Source organism: Chiloscyllium plagiosum, chromosome 7, assembly GCF_004010195.1.
Source record: "Chiloscyllium plagiosum isolate BGI_BamShark_2017 chromosome 7, ASM401019v2, whole genome shotgun sequence".
NCBI lineage: Eukaryota > Metazoa > Chordata > Chondrichthyes > Orectolobiformes > Hemiscylliidae > Chiloscyllium > Chiloscyllium plagiosum.
In genome coordinates, this window is record NC_057716.1 from 40,422,904 (window position 1) to 40,441,934 (window position 19,031).

The window sequence follows — 19,031 nt, forward strand, 5'->3', positions numbered from 1 at the left end:
AAGGTGGTTAGTTCAGTGGGTCAGAAGTCACAAGTAAACCAGACTTTCTTCCCTTGAGGACATTAGTAAATTGGTTAATTTAGTAAGTAACATATTAAGCAATTTTTTTGGCAGATGAACACAAACTGAAGTGACAATTCACCTCTTCTAAATCAAAAGAGAATTCCTTCTGCTCCTCCATCAGAGTTTTCACAATTGGATGCTGAATTGTTGCAGTAGGCCCTTTGCTGTGAGTTGAACACACTGGTCCTGTGCTCACTATCTCTGAACTTTCCTGGGAGTGGACAGATGTCAGTTCGCTGTTGGCTTCAGGTTCCCTGTCTGTGGAGGTACTGTGGAGGTCCTCAGTCAGAACAGAATCTGAGATCCCACTATCCTCTTTCAAATAATTCCCTGACCCTTTTCGAGTGTTCACAGCCCCACTCAGCACGGATGTCTGGCCAGCTGTTACGTCGCATGTCATTCCCTGAGGAACAGATTCTAAGGGACTAAAAGGAGAATCACTTCCACCAATCACTTCTTCAGTTACAGTCTTCAGTGAAGAGTCAGTCAATTTACGCCATTTCTGCAGCCTTGCTTCTTTCTTTTGCTTTACCTCCTCTTTCTTCTCATTGTCAGTCATACTTTCATTAGTCCCGGGAGACTGCGATGGTTTAGAACCTTCCGTATCTGCTGATTCTGTTTGATTGCTTGTTTCTGTCCCTTTTACCTGCTGTGGCCCAAGCAAATTGAGTTTTGACACGGTTTTCTTTAATCTACTGGCTGCAACATTTCCATTTGCAGGAGCTTCACCTGCAGCCGAGTCTTCTGTTGAACTACCAATCCTTTTCACATGGGCACCAGAAACTTGAGAATACAGTGATGAGAATACATTAGCCACAGTGGTGAGAACTTTAATCTGGCGGAACCGGCCTGTAATTGAAAGGAAGAATTTATCATACAAAGAATAATACACATGATAGAGCTTAGGATATGACAGCAACACACAGAAGGATTAAATACCAATAAAATTTGTAACAGTCCTACACAAAATTTCTCTATGCCATCTGAATGATAGACCAGACACAGATAGTGCCATTCACTTGAGAATATAACTTTTAAAAAACGCTTTGCGATTTACAAGTGAAAGAACTGAAACCAACATGGTCATTCTAACAGCTGAGAGACTTAACAAACAATCCAGGTCTTTTTCAATATATAATTTTAGTTACATCCCACTGTAAACTTTTGCTATAAATTCTTATTCTCCACAACCATCTGATAAAGGATCAGCACTCCAAAAGCTAGTACTTCCAATTAAACCTGTTGGACTATAGTCTGGTGTTGTGAGATTTTTTTTAACTTGGTACACCCTAGTCCAACACCAGCATCTCCAAATCATGAGTGCCATCTATAATTTTTATAACTACTACAACTGTACAATGCCTGGTCACGGTGAACATTAACCATGAATAGTGATGACTACTGCTTGAAATCATGTAATGTTATCGCAACAGACATACTACCATTTCATAAGAACAAATCTAATTCTATACCTTAAATACTTCAAAAAATATTTGTAAAGAAATTCTGGTCAAGTAACAATGTATGTAGACAGCACCCTTAAAATATCAAATCGTCACAACGTCTTTCATTTAAACACCAAAAGATTCAGCACTTGGTAATGGAGGAGATATTAGGGACAGTGACCAATAACAAAAACACACATCTCACAGCGAAGGTGGCTTAAGGCAAAACTGTTGATGATGTCGTGTTTAAAGCTGGAACACACAAGAGGCCAGAATTAGAGTACGCACAAATCACCAAGTTATAGGACTGAAGGAGATTAGAAGAATAAGGACTGGTTAGGCCCTAGAGGCTTTTGAAAACAAGTCTGAGAGGTTTGCAATCTGGCAGTCTATGTAATAAGCTATAATTTAAAGACATTTTTAGATCGCAATGATTATTTGGACACAAAAATGACCAAAATATGTGTATTCAACAAATATATAGAAGACCTCATGGAAATTAAACAGCCAGGTGATAAAGAACATAAAATTGGCTAGAATCATTCAGATTTCAATGGTATTTTCAATTAATTAGCAGCCTATCCATGGTAGGATGTGGAATTTTCAGAGTTTTATAACAATGGGGATGGTATCAGTGAAGTGTAATGTGGCAAGTGTTACAACAAGTTTGATATATCTGTAAGTTTTAGCAAACAGTACACACATAATGCTGATTGTCCTTATTGGTTTGGGCTCCTAAAGACATTCCTTTGTGCTGGATTGAAAACTGTATCACTGATATTGGGGGGCTACTCTATAATCACATACAACTCTTCAGACATGCTGACCATTTTCTTCATTACCATTAACTTTAGCGATAGACAAAACCATAAGTCCCTAACAGCCAATGTTGTGAAGTCCAAGGCTTGAATAGAGGTGAGTGGAGTATTGTACTCTAAACTATCTGAAAACCATGTTCTTTAGTAAACATCACTACATTTATCCTAACAGCAGTGCAGTCAGTAGTTAATTCTTCATCTAAGTAGTCCACAAAACAAAAGGCTTACTGAAAGCATTGAAATAAAAGATCAGGGAGGACAATAGTAACATATACAAGGCGTCAGATAAAGACAACTGTTGGAATTTTTGGGGGAAGCTAATCAGTTGAAATATTGGGGGCAATCCCATCTCCAGCTGCCCAGGAAGCCCCAAGCATATTTCACAGGTCACTGCCCAAGGTCAGGGCCTTTAGGTGTAGTGGCTGCTGCTGGAATGGCAATCAAACCTTGAACAGAGGCAGTGTTGGAAACCAGATAGCCAGGCAGTTGGAGTGGGTGCTGGGGTCTTTTTGCAGCAATCAGGGGGTCAGGGACAGCAATGAATGAAGGTGTACGTTGGGGTGGGTCTTTCTACTAGGGTAGGGAGGGAGGCCCACCTCGGCATGCTTTAGTCAGGAGGAGCTCCAACATATCCTGAAGCCACAGTTACATAGTTGTGACCATTCCCTTTCCCTTCCGGACTATGCCAATGGTAGATTACCAGTCACAGTCAGAGGAGGATTCTTTGTTGTCATTAATTAGTCACTTACAAGCCTCAAATAGCCCAAAAGAGAGCATGATGCCTGGCATCTACAACGGAGGAAGAATAATTTTGCATTTGAGTTACTTCCAACCTTTTGGAGAAAGGTCAATGTTATTTGCATTCTGAAAGCACTACATCATGTAAGTGCGTTTCTTAAAATCTCTTCCTATCTGCTATATTCTTGCATCTCTTTACAGTTTGCTTTATGAGACAAAAGAACTTTCATATAAAGTGACTTCTTTGTGACCTGAAACTGCTAAACTGGCATCAAATTAGGAACAAACTTGCATTCTGGTAGTTTTCTCTGTGGAAACAGGGTCAAGAATATGCAAAAACAAGTATGCCACTTAGAATACTTATAGTCATCAGGATTGAGATTCATTTATGTTAAAACATAGATTGCTTTTCCTTTTTTGAAAATAAATAGGAAGCATTGTTATTTCTTCAGAAAATAAATGTTTGAATAAATTGTTAAATTACTCAATTAGGTTATGGTGCAAAATGTTAATAAACAGAGAATATTAATGAATTTGATTTTTTTTCAAAAAGAGAAACCTACTTGTAAGAGCAAAATTTGGATTGTCTAATTCCATACGTTGCATTTGAGCATCTAAAAATAGCTTAAAATCAATTCCTTTTGCAAATGATGCAGCATTAAAAAATCGACATGGAATTTTAGATGCAAGGTCAGGCTCATCTGTTCCAAATCCAAGATTATACAGAACATCCTCAGGATCTTCCTCATAAAGGTCCAATAATTCTGAAACACTGAGCAGAAAATAAAAGAAAACAACAAATATTTCAATGCAAACAGAGTAAAAAAAGTTAAAAAATTATCAAACGAATCAGAAAAATAAACTTATAGACAATTGTGAGTTTAATAGTTCTTTGCACTTTTGTACAGCCTCAAAGGCTTTCCGAGCTAGAATGTAGTAATAAATGCTCGCCTACCACTGAACTCCTTTGCATTCTATACTAGACCATGGCTCAGATATTCTGGACCCCATGTCCTAACGAAATAAACTTTATGGAAATAGCAGGGGTGAAATGTCCATGACCACAACAGAGTGAGCACAGTCAAGACTGGGACCCACATCCTTATCTGGACTATAAAAATCCCATACAACAGAGCAGGAATTCTGGAATTGGATCCCACCCACTACTTTTAAATATCATCTGACTCCATTCTGACATGGTTGGAGACATGAAAATCCAGACCTCAATGTCTCAAAAGGCTGAATCAATCGTGACAGTAGATATATACCTTTCAATTTAGAGTAACGAAAGAGTAATTTTACTCAATATATACTTAAATTTCAATATGGTACATTAAAACATTTTCATGAGTTTTCATAGAATCACTAGAGAATCACTAATTCTCTCTGATGTGTTTTGTTTGCCATCTGGGGAAATCCAGTTAATGAATGCATAAGTTTGAGGGACTGTTGACAACACAAAATACAACCTTATTATTAGGGAATGCTAAAAGGAATGTTTGTACTTTTGTTCTATCCCTGACCAACCAAGCTTAAAAATGTTGTTCATATTCTAACATTAACAGTCAGCAAGAGAGTTAGCCTGGTATGACAAGTTGTTAATATGTAATGTATGCAGTGCAGAAAAAAAAAGTTTCAACCCTTCAGCTGAACAGATTTAAAAATAATAGTTGGCTATACTGAAAAAGACCTGTAGTCCATGCCTGTGAAATAATAATAGTTAATAGCAAAGAGACATATCATTGCATACAAATGATCAACATAATAGCCTTTTTTCATCATAATGCTGACACTGAGGAAAAAATTAAAATTAATGATTTTAATAAGGAGGGATAGTTCATAGAAGATTGGTGGAAAACAATTAAGATTGTGGATAACGAAGTGCAAGGCATTACTGAAATCACTAACCACTTATCCTGGAAAATTAGGAATTCCTGGGTAAATCCTTTTATACAAGGCTAAACATATTTTCATACACAACAATGGCAGGAAATGAAAAATTGATGTAAAAATAACTTCTTTAGTGCAATACAATTGCATTTTTTTTTTAAGAAAAGCAACCATTTAACTGCTGCACATCCAAACTCTCAACAAATTTACTAAAAACCGGAAGTACATTTATAATAACACAGTTTACTCAAGTAGAAGGCATGCAGACATTTTTGAACTACATTATAATATACTTTCTGTACAAATTCAATACACATTGTTAAACATTATTAGCTGAGGAATATGCAGTGAACAACAAAAAAGGTTAGAAGCCTACATTTCATTTGACATCAGATTACCTAGATACAGTTGTATTGCTCCTGCCAGAGCCAGTAGAATTCATGCTGTTTCCCATTTGATAAAACTGCTTCCGTTTTTCCTTGGCTGATGTCCCATGGCTACAAAGCATAAGTATTTGATTAGAAATATTGAATGTTCTCTTCAGTAAGCAAATTAACAAAAGCATTTTTCCTGAAGTGTATACTAACCTTGCTGCTGATATCGAGTCACTGCAAGTCTGAAGATGTTTTGCTGTAGATGAAAAGTTTGAATAATAAAATTTATTGGTCTTCAGAAAGTCTACAATTTAAACAAACAGCTGTATAGATGCAGATATCTAACTTCACAAGCTAGAAACAATAGCTGTTTGCTGATGGGCTCCTTGACTCGACAAGCCATAAGCACTTTTATTTCATGCTCATCCGCACTTTATATCTTAACTGGTATCCTTCTCACTTAAACAAAAGTACTGTGAATGCTGCAGGTCTGGAAACAAAAACAGAAAATGCTGGAGAAACACAGCAGGTTTGGCAGCATCCGTGAGAGAGAAGCAGAGTTGACATTTTGAGTCTGATGACTTCTTCAGAACTAATCCTCTTCTTGCTGTTTATTCCATTTTGCATTCACTTCAGAAGATCAAAGCTTACTTTTTTGAACAACCTGGCCACATAACACAAAGTTAAGACAACTGGTACATAGATAAATTTTACTCTGTGCAGACTTGTTAAACCAATTGAGTAAACCTCTTCTGATAACTTATAAGGACAGATTTGTGGCTTTGCATACCCAGTGGAAAGCCACGGGTTCCAAGAGTGCTTCTGAGAAATTGGAAGGCAGGCTGTGTAATATGACTGCAAACTTCAGTAAGGCATTCACACTAAATTACACAGGATGTTCCTACAGTAACGCAAAGGTGGAGGAGTACCCTTATAACATTCAAGTAATTATTTTTCTAAAAAAGAAAGAGGCTGGCCTCCTTCTGTGCCATAATAAGTCTGTGCCACTTTGGCAAGATAAATAAGGAGGCACATTATTTGAAAAGTAGATATCTAAGCTTGATACAGAGCACAGGTATGTGGGAGTGTAAATACAGAAATCACGTAAGTAGCAATGCCAACTAATAAGGTTACAAAGGAAACCAAGCACTAGAATTTATTTCTAGAGGTACAGAAAGATAAGTAGTGGTATTGTGCTAAATTTGTGTCAAACCTCGTGAAGCTATGATTGTAGTAATGTGTGCAGTTCTTGACACCACATTATAAAATTGACATAGAGACAACAGAGTGAAAAGAAAAAAATTGTAACTGTCAGGAAATTATAAACTGACTGAGGATCTTGTCTGTTCAAAAGAGAGAACTGAGGGTGAACAGGTAGAAGTTTTAAAAAATATGAACAATATATTTGGAGTAGACTCAGATAAAATGAGTTCACGTCTGGGAAAGAGCAAAATGACAGAAGATGATCAGCAACCAATCAGATGAAGAAATCAAAAGAAACTTTTTTAGTTAGAGTGGCAAGTGTGTGGAGTTCACACCCACAGAAAGTGGCTGGGGTAAATAATATAGATGCATTGAAGGGGACTCTAGATAAGTCTATAAAAAGGATACAAGGGTTTTGCTTACAATTGTGTGGGCAATGTTGGGAGGAAGGTCATACTGTATAACTCTGAACTGACTTGTGCCAATGGCATGTTTCTGAGCCATATACTCTGAACAATTCTAATAAGTCTTCTCCTTCCCATTTCTTCATATCTTTAATAAATCTGTGGCATTTGGAAAACAAATGTAATATAAACCATCTGAATTCTAAATGTACATCAATCCCAGTGATATTTCAGTTACATAAAGGTTTAAGGAATTAAGGTAACACCCAGTGTAATAAAGATTTCATGTTAGGTATTTCATCTGTATGGATTTAGAGGATTTTCAACAGGGAAGAGATTCTGGTGTCACATCAAGCCTCAAGGCTGTTGATTGAGTAAAGAAAAAAAACAAGCAGAGTTCTCCCGCTCAATCATTTTCCATGACTCATAAATGGGTGTACACATATCAAATGACATAGGACATCAAGCAAGAATTTGGTTGTGATAACTAGGATGAATAAACCACGCGCTCAATTATCAAGGTCATGTGAAAATGTGTTGTATGTCATCATGGACCAACCTGGAGTCAGTTTCCATACTTGCCTATGGAATCCAGCTCTCTCACATCTTAACCATTCCATTGCTGATGCTATGTCAAACTACTTGCGTTGTTTTCAGCATTAGATTAACCCCACCTAAGCACTGGGAAACTATCAAATAAAAATAATCTCTTTGCACCAATTCCATCCTCCTTCCAAGCCATTTTTTCAACTAAACCAGACTGCCCAAAACCTTGGCAACTCATTCAATTGGAAGCTGAATTTGCCACCTTTCATCACCAATATTGCCTGCCTCTATTATTCAACATCCTGCACCTCCCCTCACTTGTTCCACTAGACTTAATTATTGCAGCACTTGTTTAATGAGCCCTCCCACCTTTCATCATACAAAACCTTCAGCTCATAGAGTCATAGAGATGTACAGCACAGAAACAGACCCTATGGTCCAACCTGTCCATACCGACCATCTAAAACTCTACTGTCCATAACATTTTGTAAAAAAGCTTCAGATCACTGCATGAAATATTTCCTTTCTTGTCTCAATACCCTTTTCATTAAATATACCTCTACAAGATGCTTTGGGGGATTACAGCAATAAGAATGCCAGCTGTTGTTACTCATTGCAAGAGGTTGCAAGTGTAGCTGCAGAATGTGATTCAATAATATCTTCTTTGAGAGAGGGTGAAAATATATTTACTTTTAAGCTACATCTTCTTCAGATATAATGCCAGATGTAGATTCAAATATTTAATTTCCAGATATCCAACGTAGTTATACGGCTCGAGAGCAAAATGGTTGAAGCCAAAGAAAAAAAAAATGGTAGCTAGGAATTTGAAGAGCCTTTCCTGAAGATTTACCATTCAAAGCAATAATGCACAGTAGTTTGTGCATACCAATATTTCCAGAGAATTGTGTATCTGTAGGGAGTAGATGCATGGTCGGAGAGAAGGCCATCTAAGCAATGGAAGTGCCATGGAAGATTGGAGGTGGCAGCACAATGAATCAGTAGCACCAGCGAAGTGGGCCCAGCAACTAAGAGACGGCACCAAAGGTGGGGCAACTTCTTCGTCAGTGCATCTGGAACCGGCAGCGGTGAGGCAATGGAGGTCTCTCTTTCAGTTATTGGAGGCTGGGTGCCAGCTTGGACTGGACTGGACTGGAAAGACTTATTCTGAACTTTTTACTTCTTCATTTTTCTAATTTGTTCCTGTGACCTGTAATGCTGGACTTTTTTTTATTTCTTTGCTTTCCTAATTTTTCTTTCCCTAAGAATTAGTTCTGAAGAATCTGTACCTCAGTACCTTTGTACTTAAGATGGTGCCGTAATTTGGCGACTTGTAAACTTTTCACTGTACTCATTTGCGTACATACGACAATAAAGCTAATTCAATGCTTGATAGAGTGCTCTCAGAGAAATGAGCTTTGATTCTGTCTTCTGAACCCCGAGTGCTTTCAGCATGATCCCTTTTTATTAATATTTTAGAGAAGAGTCATGTCGATCTCACTTCAATCAATCAATCTAAGAATGCTACAGACACATCCTTAACGTTAATGTGGACACATTTGCGAGCTTGGCAAGCGAGACTGGCTTATTAAGAGGAATATTTTGTTATTTTTCATACCATAAGCAATTTAAAAAATTATATCATTTCAGTGAAATTCTATCACTTATTTCTAATAAAATAAACCACTCTGTCAACTTACAATTGACCTCATCACTCTGTGGTAAACAAAAACAGGCAGGGGAGACAAATCACACATGTGACCATAGAACATGAGGATCATAATAATCAGGTCTTATTGAAAAGGTTTTTGGTCAGTAAGAAGTTATACAAATTGAGTGCAAAGCATTCTAATTTTTCTTTTGATTATTGAACTATTAGTCATAACTAAGCTTATTAGTATCTAAGTTTGCTATAACAGACTATGTTAAGGTTTGAGGATTTTAAACAATTCTGTAATATCAGTGATTATTCTAACATCTTTTCTCGAGGTCTCAAAACCTTACTGCCTACATCTTAACTCACACCAAATCTCGTTCATCTAACACCCCAAGCTTGCTGACTTACATTGACTCTCAGTCAAACAACATTTTAAAATTTTAATTGTTGTTTTCACATCCCTCAATGGCCTCTCCCCAAAATTTGTAACACAGATGCAGAGCTCTAATAATTAAATCTCTACTGCCAATGGCCACAAGTTCAAGTCTCAGTCTCAGTCATCTGAATTTGTTTACTCTTGCTTTTCGAACATTACTTTGGAAAACCAGCTCAACCCTTTTTCAAAGCAAAACACATTGCTTAATGTTTATTTTGTGCTATTATTGTGTTATTTATAGAGCACTTGTAACATAATAAACCATGCCAAAACACTTCATAGAAGCATTATAAAACAAAATATCCCACTGAGCCACATCAGAGGCTATTGGGACGGATCACAAAACATTTGGACAAAGAAGTAGGTTCTGAGGAGTATCTTTGAGGAGGAAAGCAAAGGCAGAAAGGTAAAAAGGAGGATATTCCAAAACTTAGAGGCTAAGCAGTTGAAAGTAAAACTACCACTGGTGGGACAATAAAAATCAGAGATACTCAAGAGGCCAGAATTAAATCAATGGAGATACTGAAAGATTGTGGGGCTGGACCAGATAATTGAGGTAAAAAAAGATATTGTCAATTAAGATATGGGAATCTAGATTTTGGATAACCTTAAGTTTATAGAGTAGAATATGGAGATCAGCCAAGGTTGGGCTGCAACAGCAGAGTCGAGAGGTAACGAAGGCATTAACTGAGCTTCGCATCAATGGTAATCAGAAATTGAATGGAATTCCCAGAAATGATTAAACCAGGAAGTTGTTTGAATATATTTACAAACTCAGTTGCTTTATTTAAATAGATGAAGTGCAATTTTAATTTGATTTCCATATTATATGAAAGCCTAAAAGCAGTTCATCATTGAACAAACCTTTCAATTATAGAAAATAAATTAATATTATTTTGTCCTCCCTGAAGCTGGAGAGAGATGGTAAGAAAGGGAGTTAAGACACCACTGTCAAGGCCTGTCATAGGCTGAGATATTTGCTAAAGCTTCACAAGTTGGTGGCTGATCATAGAGTCATAGAGATGTACAGCATGGAAACAGACCCTTCGGTCCAACCCATCCATACCAACCAGATATCCCAACCTAATCTAGTCCCACCTACAAGCACCCGGCCCATATCCCTCCAAACCCTTCCTATTCATATACCCATCCAAATGCCTCTTAAATGTCGCAATTGTACCACCTCCACCACTTCCTCTGGCAGCTCATTCCATACCCGTACCACCCTCTGTGAAAAAGTTGCCCTTTGGTCTCTTTTATATCTTTCCCCTCTCACCCTAAACCTATGCCCTCTAGTTCCGGACTCCCTGACCACAGGGAAAAGACTTTGTCTATTTACCCTATCCATGCCCCTCATGATTTTGTAAACCTCTATAAGGTCACCCCTCAGTCTCCGATGCTCCAGGGAAAACAGTCCCAGCCTGTTCAGCCTCTCCCTATCACTCAAATCCTCTAACCCTGGCAACATCCTTGTAAATCTTTTCTGAACCCTTTCAAGTTTCACAACATCTTTCCAATAGGAAGACGACCAGAATTGCACGCAATATTCCAATAGTAGCGGTAGGAGTGGCAAGTAAATTGATACTTAACATGCTAACTCCCATATGAAAGGGGAAAATTGCACTCCTAATATTAATCAGTAAGTAGGTAACTTTTTGTATCACAGTCACACAAACATGACACCTTTTCAATTCTATTCCTTTAACTTGGTAAGAAGCAGTTTTCCCTGGCAAGATTGTTTAACTCGTTGAAACATGTAAATATTTTATACACAAGAATATTAGGTTTCACCAAATATTTTTGGACAGACAGTAAAGCCTTATCCTAATAACGAATATCATGACAATTTCACTCCGAAGCTGAATGGATCATCCATAAAGAAAATTAACCTACTGCTGGCAAAATAGGAAAATACATTTCCCGTTTGAACATTGAGTATGTGCGAATAAGATCAAACTAGTTACTAGCTAACATTACCTTTCTGAGTATTCAAACCTGGACAGTCAATAGTAAGACTGAAAAAGAATTAGTTATGGGTGGGGCAACCGGTTTTGATTAGTCCTCCAGGTAGTTGGCAAGCAGTTTTAAAACAATTCCTGGAGAGAGTTTTGTATCACACTGGAGGATTGATGAATGGCAATACAAAGCAGACTGGTCATGGTTTCTCTTCTGTAGTTTCCCTATGTCTGATGATCATGCATAGTGCACAAAGAAGGAGAAAAGATAAATGTTCCATAAATATTTCTTTCCTCCTGTGCTCAAAATGGAACAGGTTCAAAATTTGTGGGTGGAAAAGTCTCTCCATTCAGATAAATAAAAGCACTGACATTAAACCAAATCTAGCAGGCAATAACCCACAGACCAAACTGACCCCAATATGGCACTAAATGCACAAGAACTAGCAACCCTGTTCAGAGGTTTTAGGATTGCTGCTGTGTAAACTGGAAATATCATTTGAGAATTAAAGTATGATTGTTTACTGTTACAATTAAGGCAAGTTGTCAAACAGTAACATTTGCACTACTCAAGCGCCAGATAATGACCATTTCCAACCAGAGATAATCCAACCATCTTCCTGAGGTTCAGAGACATTAGCATTACTGAATTCCCCCAATAACAAATCCTAGGGTTACATTGACCAGAAACTGGACTGGACTAACCATACGAATACTGTGGCTATGAATGCAGATCAGAGACTCGCGATTCTGCAAGGAGCAACTCCCTGAAGTCTGTGTATCACCTCCAAGCCACAGGTCAGGAGTGTAATAAAATACCACTTTCCTGGAGGAGTGCAGCTTCAACAACATTTATGAAACTCAACACCATTCAAGATAAAGCCACCAGATTGGCATACTATTCACCATCTTCAACATTCACTCTTTCTACCACCAATGTGCAGTAACAGCATTGTGCACCATCATTTACAAGTTAGATTGTAGCAACTCACCACAATTCCTTCAACAGCACCACCCAAACCCACAACTTTTACCACTGAGAAAGTCAGCAGTGGGAGGTGCATGTGAACATCACTACCCACAAGATCTCCTCCAATTCATACCATTCTGAACTGGAAGTGGTGTATTATTGGAAGTGATGTAATTTACTTGCCACTTCAGACACTTGCATGACATTGCAATAAAAAGTCACTTGCCTTGCCTTCAGTAACACCCTGTTGACTGGAATTGGTGTTTGCAGTCAGCTACATGTGTGCGTTGCACTGTGGCATCACAAGACACAGAACCGGGACTGTGGGCAAGTCTAAGATATTGTTGCCATATAAATAACAAGGGTTGCTAATACCTTCAATAATTCTGTCTCAACAAGAATCTACACTTTGTGACATATATGTTACGTGGGCTAACACAGAAAAAACCTCATCAGGAACTGTATATCCATTAATGTAGCATCACTGGGTCAAAATCATGGACCTTCCTTTCCAAAAGCACTGTGAATGTATCTACACTTCATGGACTGTACTAGATGTGCAAAAAGGCAGATCGCCACCACTTTCTCAAGGGCATTTAATGATGGGCGATAAATGCTGGCCCAGCCAGTGATACCCACATTCTACAAACAAATTAATAAAAAGCAAAACAAGTTTTAATGTGTACCAAACTTGGTCTCTGCATAATGTATAGCAATCACTGTTGATAAAGAATCTAAAAATGAAATGGTAAGCTCACTTGTGCACACACAGATCATCATTATTTTAAAACTGGCAAAAATGTGAAGGTCCAGTGGAAACCACAGTTTCACAAGGCCACAAAGGCTTGAAAATAGATTGAGCATTTTTTTCTAAATGCAGCATGGTACAAGATAGCTGTTAAAAAATAACCAGCATCATTTTAAATTTCAAACAAATTTCTAAATTAAGTAGTGGAAAAAGCCTAAGTGTTATTTTGAAAGATAGTTCCAGAACATTGCCTTGTACTAAAACTTTGCATTGGCCACTTTACAAATTCCTATCTTTATGCAGTAGCTCTACAGTTGTTAAGGAAACCTATTAAGCAGCAGTTCTTCTGCGTCAGAACTAATATCAGTAACAATCCGTAACTGTACAAGCAGATGCTATAAATGTACTTATTTTTACCTGGTAACTCACAAAACTAATGAGGTAATAGAATACAAAGGACTGGAGTGAAAATACTACTATACATTCTTCATCAGAAAATATACCTACCTTCTGCACCCAGGGACAGGTCATCCTCAAAACTACAGCCATTCTTTGTACCTGCACCTGTTGAAACATTTACAAAATTATGCATACCCTACATTCCTCAAATGCCTTTATATCAACATTATGCTTTGCAAGTTATATTTTTAAGCTGTGACTCTAATTTACTTGCCACTTCAGACACTTGCATGACATTGCATTAAAAGAAAGAAAACCCATAAAAACAAAAAATAAAAAAATTAATGAAATCATACCTCTAAAATAAATCACCTTTTCTACCAATTCAAACAACATCCATTGGTAAAAAAATCAAATTTACCTTTTAAGGGCAGTTGGCTTTGTTCTTCCAAAGATGCCCCTAATGGTGGTCTGTAAACGTACAATAAATATTTGATAAAGAAACTTATGTTTTACGAAATATGCTTGCAAATAAGCAAAAAGACAAAAATGTAAGAGAACAATCACCATATCAACAGCTTTTATTTCTCATTAAAAAACAGGCTCCGAAGAAGACAAGAACTTAGGATAAGTAGAAAATTGGCTAAATGAAGCTCTTGTTAGCAGAGGGTTTTTTGACATGCCATAATGTCGCTACCAACTACAACACAACAATCTGCTTACACTATTACAACTGTCCCAAACTTCTAAAATATTTCACTGAATGGCTTTCAGCCAGCTTGAGGTCATGAAAAGTCTTGTGGTCTGCCTTTTCTTTCAAAGCAAACAAGCAATGAAAAGCTGCTGAATACTGGAATGCTTCTGTGTGGTGTATGCACTACACCTGATCAGAGGAAAATACAGGAGCCTCTTCTCACACACAATTTTAATAGAAGAAAGAAAGAATTGTTACAATATTTTGAGAGCAACAAAAACACACTGGCCGAGATCTTACGATTGGAAGAAAAATCATTGCTGAAGCATAGAATGAGTTGTGAATCGGAACCGTGTGGATGTCCAGGGGCAGCAGTAAGTCTAAATGTCTGATGGGCAATTTAACCATGACTAGAACCATTGGAGTTGGAAATTTCAGACTGTTCCCACTCACTAGTTATTATCTACTGGGTTTGGCAGCAGCCTGACGCCAAATGGAAGCAGAAAACAGCTAGAGTAAAGTGAGGATAATTTGTCACAAACCTGATTGGGTGCATTTTTAGGAGGAACATGTAAATCGGTATTGATGGGGCTGATCTGAGAGACTGAGAATAAAATGCTGACCAGAAAAACACTTGTTTGGACTCTCTCTTAATGATGTTTTAAATTCTAGTTTTATCCTTGCTTGGCTTAATAGTTAACCAGGAAATGTTAGAGGAATTACACCTTGATCCAATTCCTAGGTTACTATTAAACTGAACACCCACCATATGCTACCAAAAACTGACCCACTCTCTCTCAACTACAGCCCATCCTGCTTTATCAGAGATATTCAAAACCCCACAAACCCCATGACTCTCTTCATACATCCCCCTGGCACCTGAACACCACATTTCCTCCCAACATGACCCCCAATTTCCAGTGGACCTGACCCTGCTCCTTGTGGCTCGCATCTTCCTGACCTGATTGAATCCCCTAATCTACATGACCATGCACAGCAAAACCCACCGGCGTCCAGCCTTAATTTCCCCACCCAGCCTACAATAAACCCTCAGAAATCTACCTGCCACAGTCCCCATCTACCATTCCCACATCCGCCTGGCAACCAACTATCTCACCCACCAGCAGTCATTTCATGGCATCCTACCACTGGGCAATCTACCTTCTCCCTACAACACATTCCTTCTCTTTGTCTCTGTCAAGGCTTTGGGACCTTTAAACTATGGAATAGGGCATCACCTGCAGAACAGGTCTTTCTGCTATAACACACGTTTCGTTAACACAAATTCACTACAACACGATTGATGAAATGAGGGCATTGTTTCTTTTAATGTGTGTATTCATTATAATACAATTCTAGCTCCATTAGTTTAAATGGTGCTGCTATTATGTGATTTTCTTATAACACTGGATTGCATGAGAATGGGCCTACCATGTTAAGGCAGAAACGACTGTATAACACGGTATAGTTGCTGACTGCTGATCCGCTGACCTGCTTCAGAGGCTCAGCCAATAGAAATCCTATAAAAAGGGGAAATCTGTCTAATCTGGGTAAGAAATAAGGATGCTGACCAGGAATTGGATGCTGACCCAGAATGGCAGATTCAGGTCAAATGTATTGCAGCCATGCCCTTGCAAAGAGCATGTTTTCCTGCAATAAAGGCAGGGTTACTTGAAATCACCTTCATTCCCTACAAAAGTTTCTTGGATACAATAGATAATCCTTGTTAGAAACCATGTAAACTAGTCATATTTCATGCAATATTTAATAGGTATTTCTTTGCTAAACTCTTTGGATTCTCTTGCACAATTAAGAAAAACATCAGATTATCTTATAGCAATTACACAATTTTTCACCATATTATTTCCAAAACATCCACACAATTTTTAGAAAGATAGTACATTTTTACTAAATCATCTTATTTCATCCTGTCAACTGTTGCTCTTTAAATGCTCACATTGCTGGATGAGTATATTTTAAATTTTGTTTGCATTCGCTGTCCTACAACTTAACGAATTCAACCAAAAAATAATTGCTATTTGGGTAACCAAAGTACACAAACGAAATGGCTTATATTCAAAAAGTATTCTGTTTTTGGCAAGGCTATGAAATGCAAAAATTAATTTGTACTATCTTGTTAATCTAAGTGTAACAAAATCTTTTGGAGAAGGGTAAAAGGGAAATGCCTTATACTGCAGTACTTTTCATCTTTCTGTTGCCTCCTATCAAAATACATAAAATTTTACTCCAGTTTATTTTCCCAGAAAAAAAACTTGCATTTGTATAGCATCTCTTATTCACAAAAGTAGAACATATGGAAGTTAATATGCACAAAGCAGTGTCTCACAAACAACAACAACAAACAAACTGAGTAGTTATTCAGTATTAAATTGCTCATGATGGGGGGGGGGGGGGGGGGAGATAAATATTGACTAATAAACCTGGAGAACTTTCTTGCCCACGATTGAGATGTGCCAGGAGTGCTTGATTTCTGCCTCAGAGGACAGTTGGGCCTGTTATGTCAAATGACTTAAAGCAACACCTTTGCCATTGCAGCACTTTCCCAATACTGTCCTAAAATGTCTACCTATGTTTTGTACACAAATGTCTGGAGAGAGACTTGAACTGGCATTCTGACTTAGAGGCAAAGTTCTACCACAGAGACCAAGTGATTCGATTGCTAATTGGCAAAAGTTTTATGGAAAACAGCAGCTAAGCGCCAACAGTTCTTTGTGTTTCCAAATGACTCAACGGAGACATAAAGCAGATTACCATAACTCTTTCATCTTCTACAAATGCACTGACCCGAATTTTGATTAAACGCCTTGAAACATGAACAACATTGAACATGGAATAGTTCTAAAATGAATAAACTACTGCTAAAAAAACTTTGGTTTTGTGAAACACAAGTTTTTACATAGAGTTTTATCATTTTAACAGAAAATTGTTCTCATTTTGATCTTAAATAAACTTAGAGTGCAACTGTGCATTATCTACCAAGTTAGTGCTATTCCTGAAACAGTAGTTTTCTCTTACAGCATAGATTTTTTATTATATACAAAAATCACTTTACTATGTATTTCCAAAATCATACAAGAGAAAAGTTCCATTAATGATTTGATTATCAGTTTCATTAAGTAACGTTTTTCTTCTGAGCTCCTCCTACAGAGACTTCTCTCCAGATCTTCCCACGATCATGTTCTCACAGAAATGTTCTCTGGTGTGCTGTGCGCAGTGTCACACAACAATTATGTACCCTAATTTTCTCTAAGTGTGTCATAAAGTTAAATTTGTACAACATGATTACTGCTGTAAAAATACTTAGCCAAACTAAATTTTTATTCAAAATAAAGCAAATCTTAAACATGAAAATGTGCTGTAGAGGTCAAGGACATTCAGTCTCAGATCTTTGGGTGACTGTCCTCCACAGGAGACTTCGGGATACACAACAACCCACAGTGGCTGAGCGGAAGCTGGTAGCCAAGCTCAGTAACTGCAAGGATGGCCTCAAATGGGATCTTGGGTTCATGTCATACTACAGGTGACCCCACCACACCACAACACACACACTCTCATATATGCATGCACGCACACACCCACTCTGTCCACCTCTCCCCCATATACTCTCTCATTCGCACACACACATACACAAACATATATATACACACATAAGTCTATGGGATGAATTTGTATTTGCAAATTTGTATTTGCAGATACATTCTATTTGGTTCAAAAAGCACACAATCTGGAGGCAGTCAGTTCATGTGATAATTTATAAATTCTTGCTTTGGAAATAGATCCAATCTGACCCGAGGACCCAATAGATCCAATCTAACCTCACACCTTTAATGCATTGTCTGAGCTGAGATGTCACCTTTTTTTAAATATACTGATAACACCTTAAGTTATCTCGGGACAGTGACTTGAAAGAACTCTGGGATTTACATATTCATGAATCGAAACCTGCATCCCCATTCTAAGTGATTAAAGACTGAACATCAGTCTAGTTTGTTCAATGTATCACATCAGTTGTATAACACTGTGATCTTTTGCTATAAATTCTGTGTCCTATGATCCTGCCCCACTAGCTACCTGACGAAGGGACAGTGCTCCAAAAGCTTGTACTTTCAAACAAACCTGTTGGACTATAAACTGGTGTTGTGTGGCTTTTAACTGTGAAAATATGCATAATAAATGGCATGGAAATTTCAATTACTTGACAATTTTTGCAGCAAGTCAGTACTATTTCAACTAACTTTCATGTAGATGAAATGCTAATGTCCGCACTCACCTGTAGCCATGCAATGTCACCAGCAGGCACCACTCCCATTGGTATCATCCTCTGGTTGGTGGCAAATATGCCACCTGCTGGTCAAGGACCTCTTTCATGGGCAGGCCCAGTGATGGAATTTAATGGAAGTTGGAACTGCTAAACTCACTGCAAATGTCCTACCTCACAAATGCATAATTTGAGGAAGACAACTTGAATAATGCACCATGCAACTTCCAAGAAAATAATAACCAACAGATGAGTTAACTGAAACATTGGACATTAGGGCCAGACCATTCAGGTGAGATGTTAGGAAGCATTTCTATACATAAAAGGATGGTAGGATGTATGGAAATCTCCAAACATCCAGTAAATGTTGGATCTGTTGTTAATTTTAAATCTTAAAGATAGATAAACTTTTTGA

At 37.8% G+C, this 19,031-nt stretch overlaps 1 protein-coding gene across 4 annotated transcripts in view; it reads right to left on the reverse strand.

Annotated features, from left to right (window-relative positions):
• The window catches only part of itprid2 (ITPR interacting domain containing 2), a 154,167-nt gene that overhangs the window by 44,576 nt on the left and 90,560 nt on the right, over positions 1–19,031 (reverse strand). For all 4 annotated transcript variants that reach the window (XM_043693469.1, XM_043693468.1, XM_043693470.1 and 1 more), the window contains 6 exons: positions 14,065–14,114; positions 13,752–13,808; positions 5,542–5,584; positions 5,353–5,451; positions 3,628–3,836; positions 143–912 (listed from right to left, as the gene is read on the reverse strand). In XM_043693469.1, the coding sequence (XP_043549404.1) occupies positions 143–912; positions 3,628–3,836; positions 5,353–5,451; positions 5,542–5,584; positions 13,752–13,808; positions 14,065–14,114 (1,228 nt within the window). The remainder of the gene's footprint in view (positions 1–142; positions 913–3,627; positions 3,837–5,352; positions 5,452–5,541; positions 5,585–13,751; positions 13,809–14,064; positions 14,115–19,031) is intronic.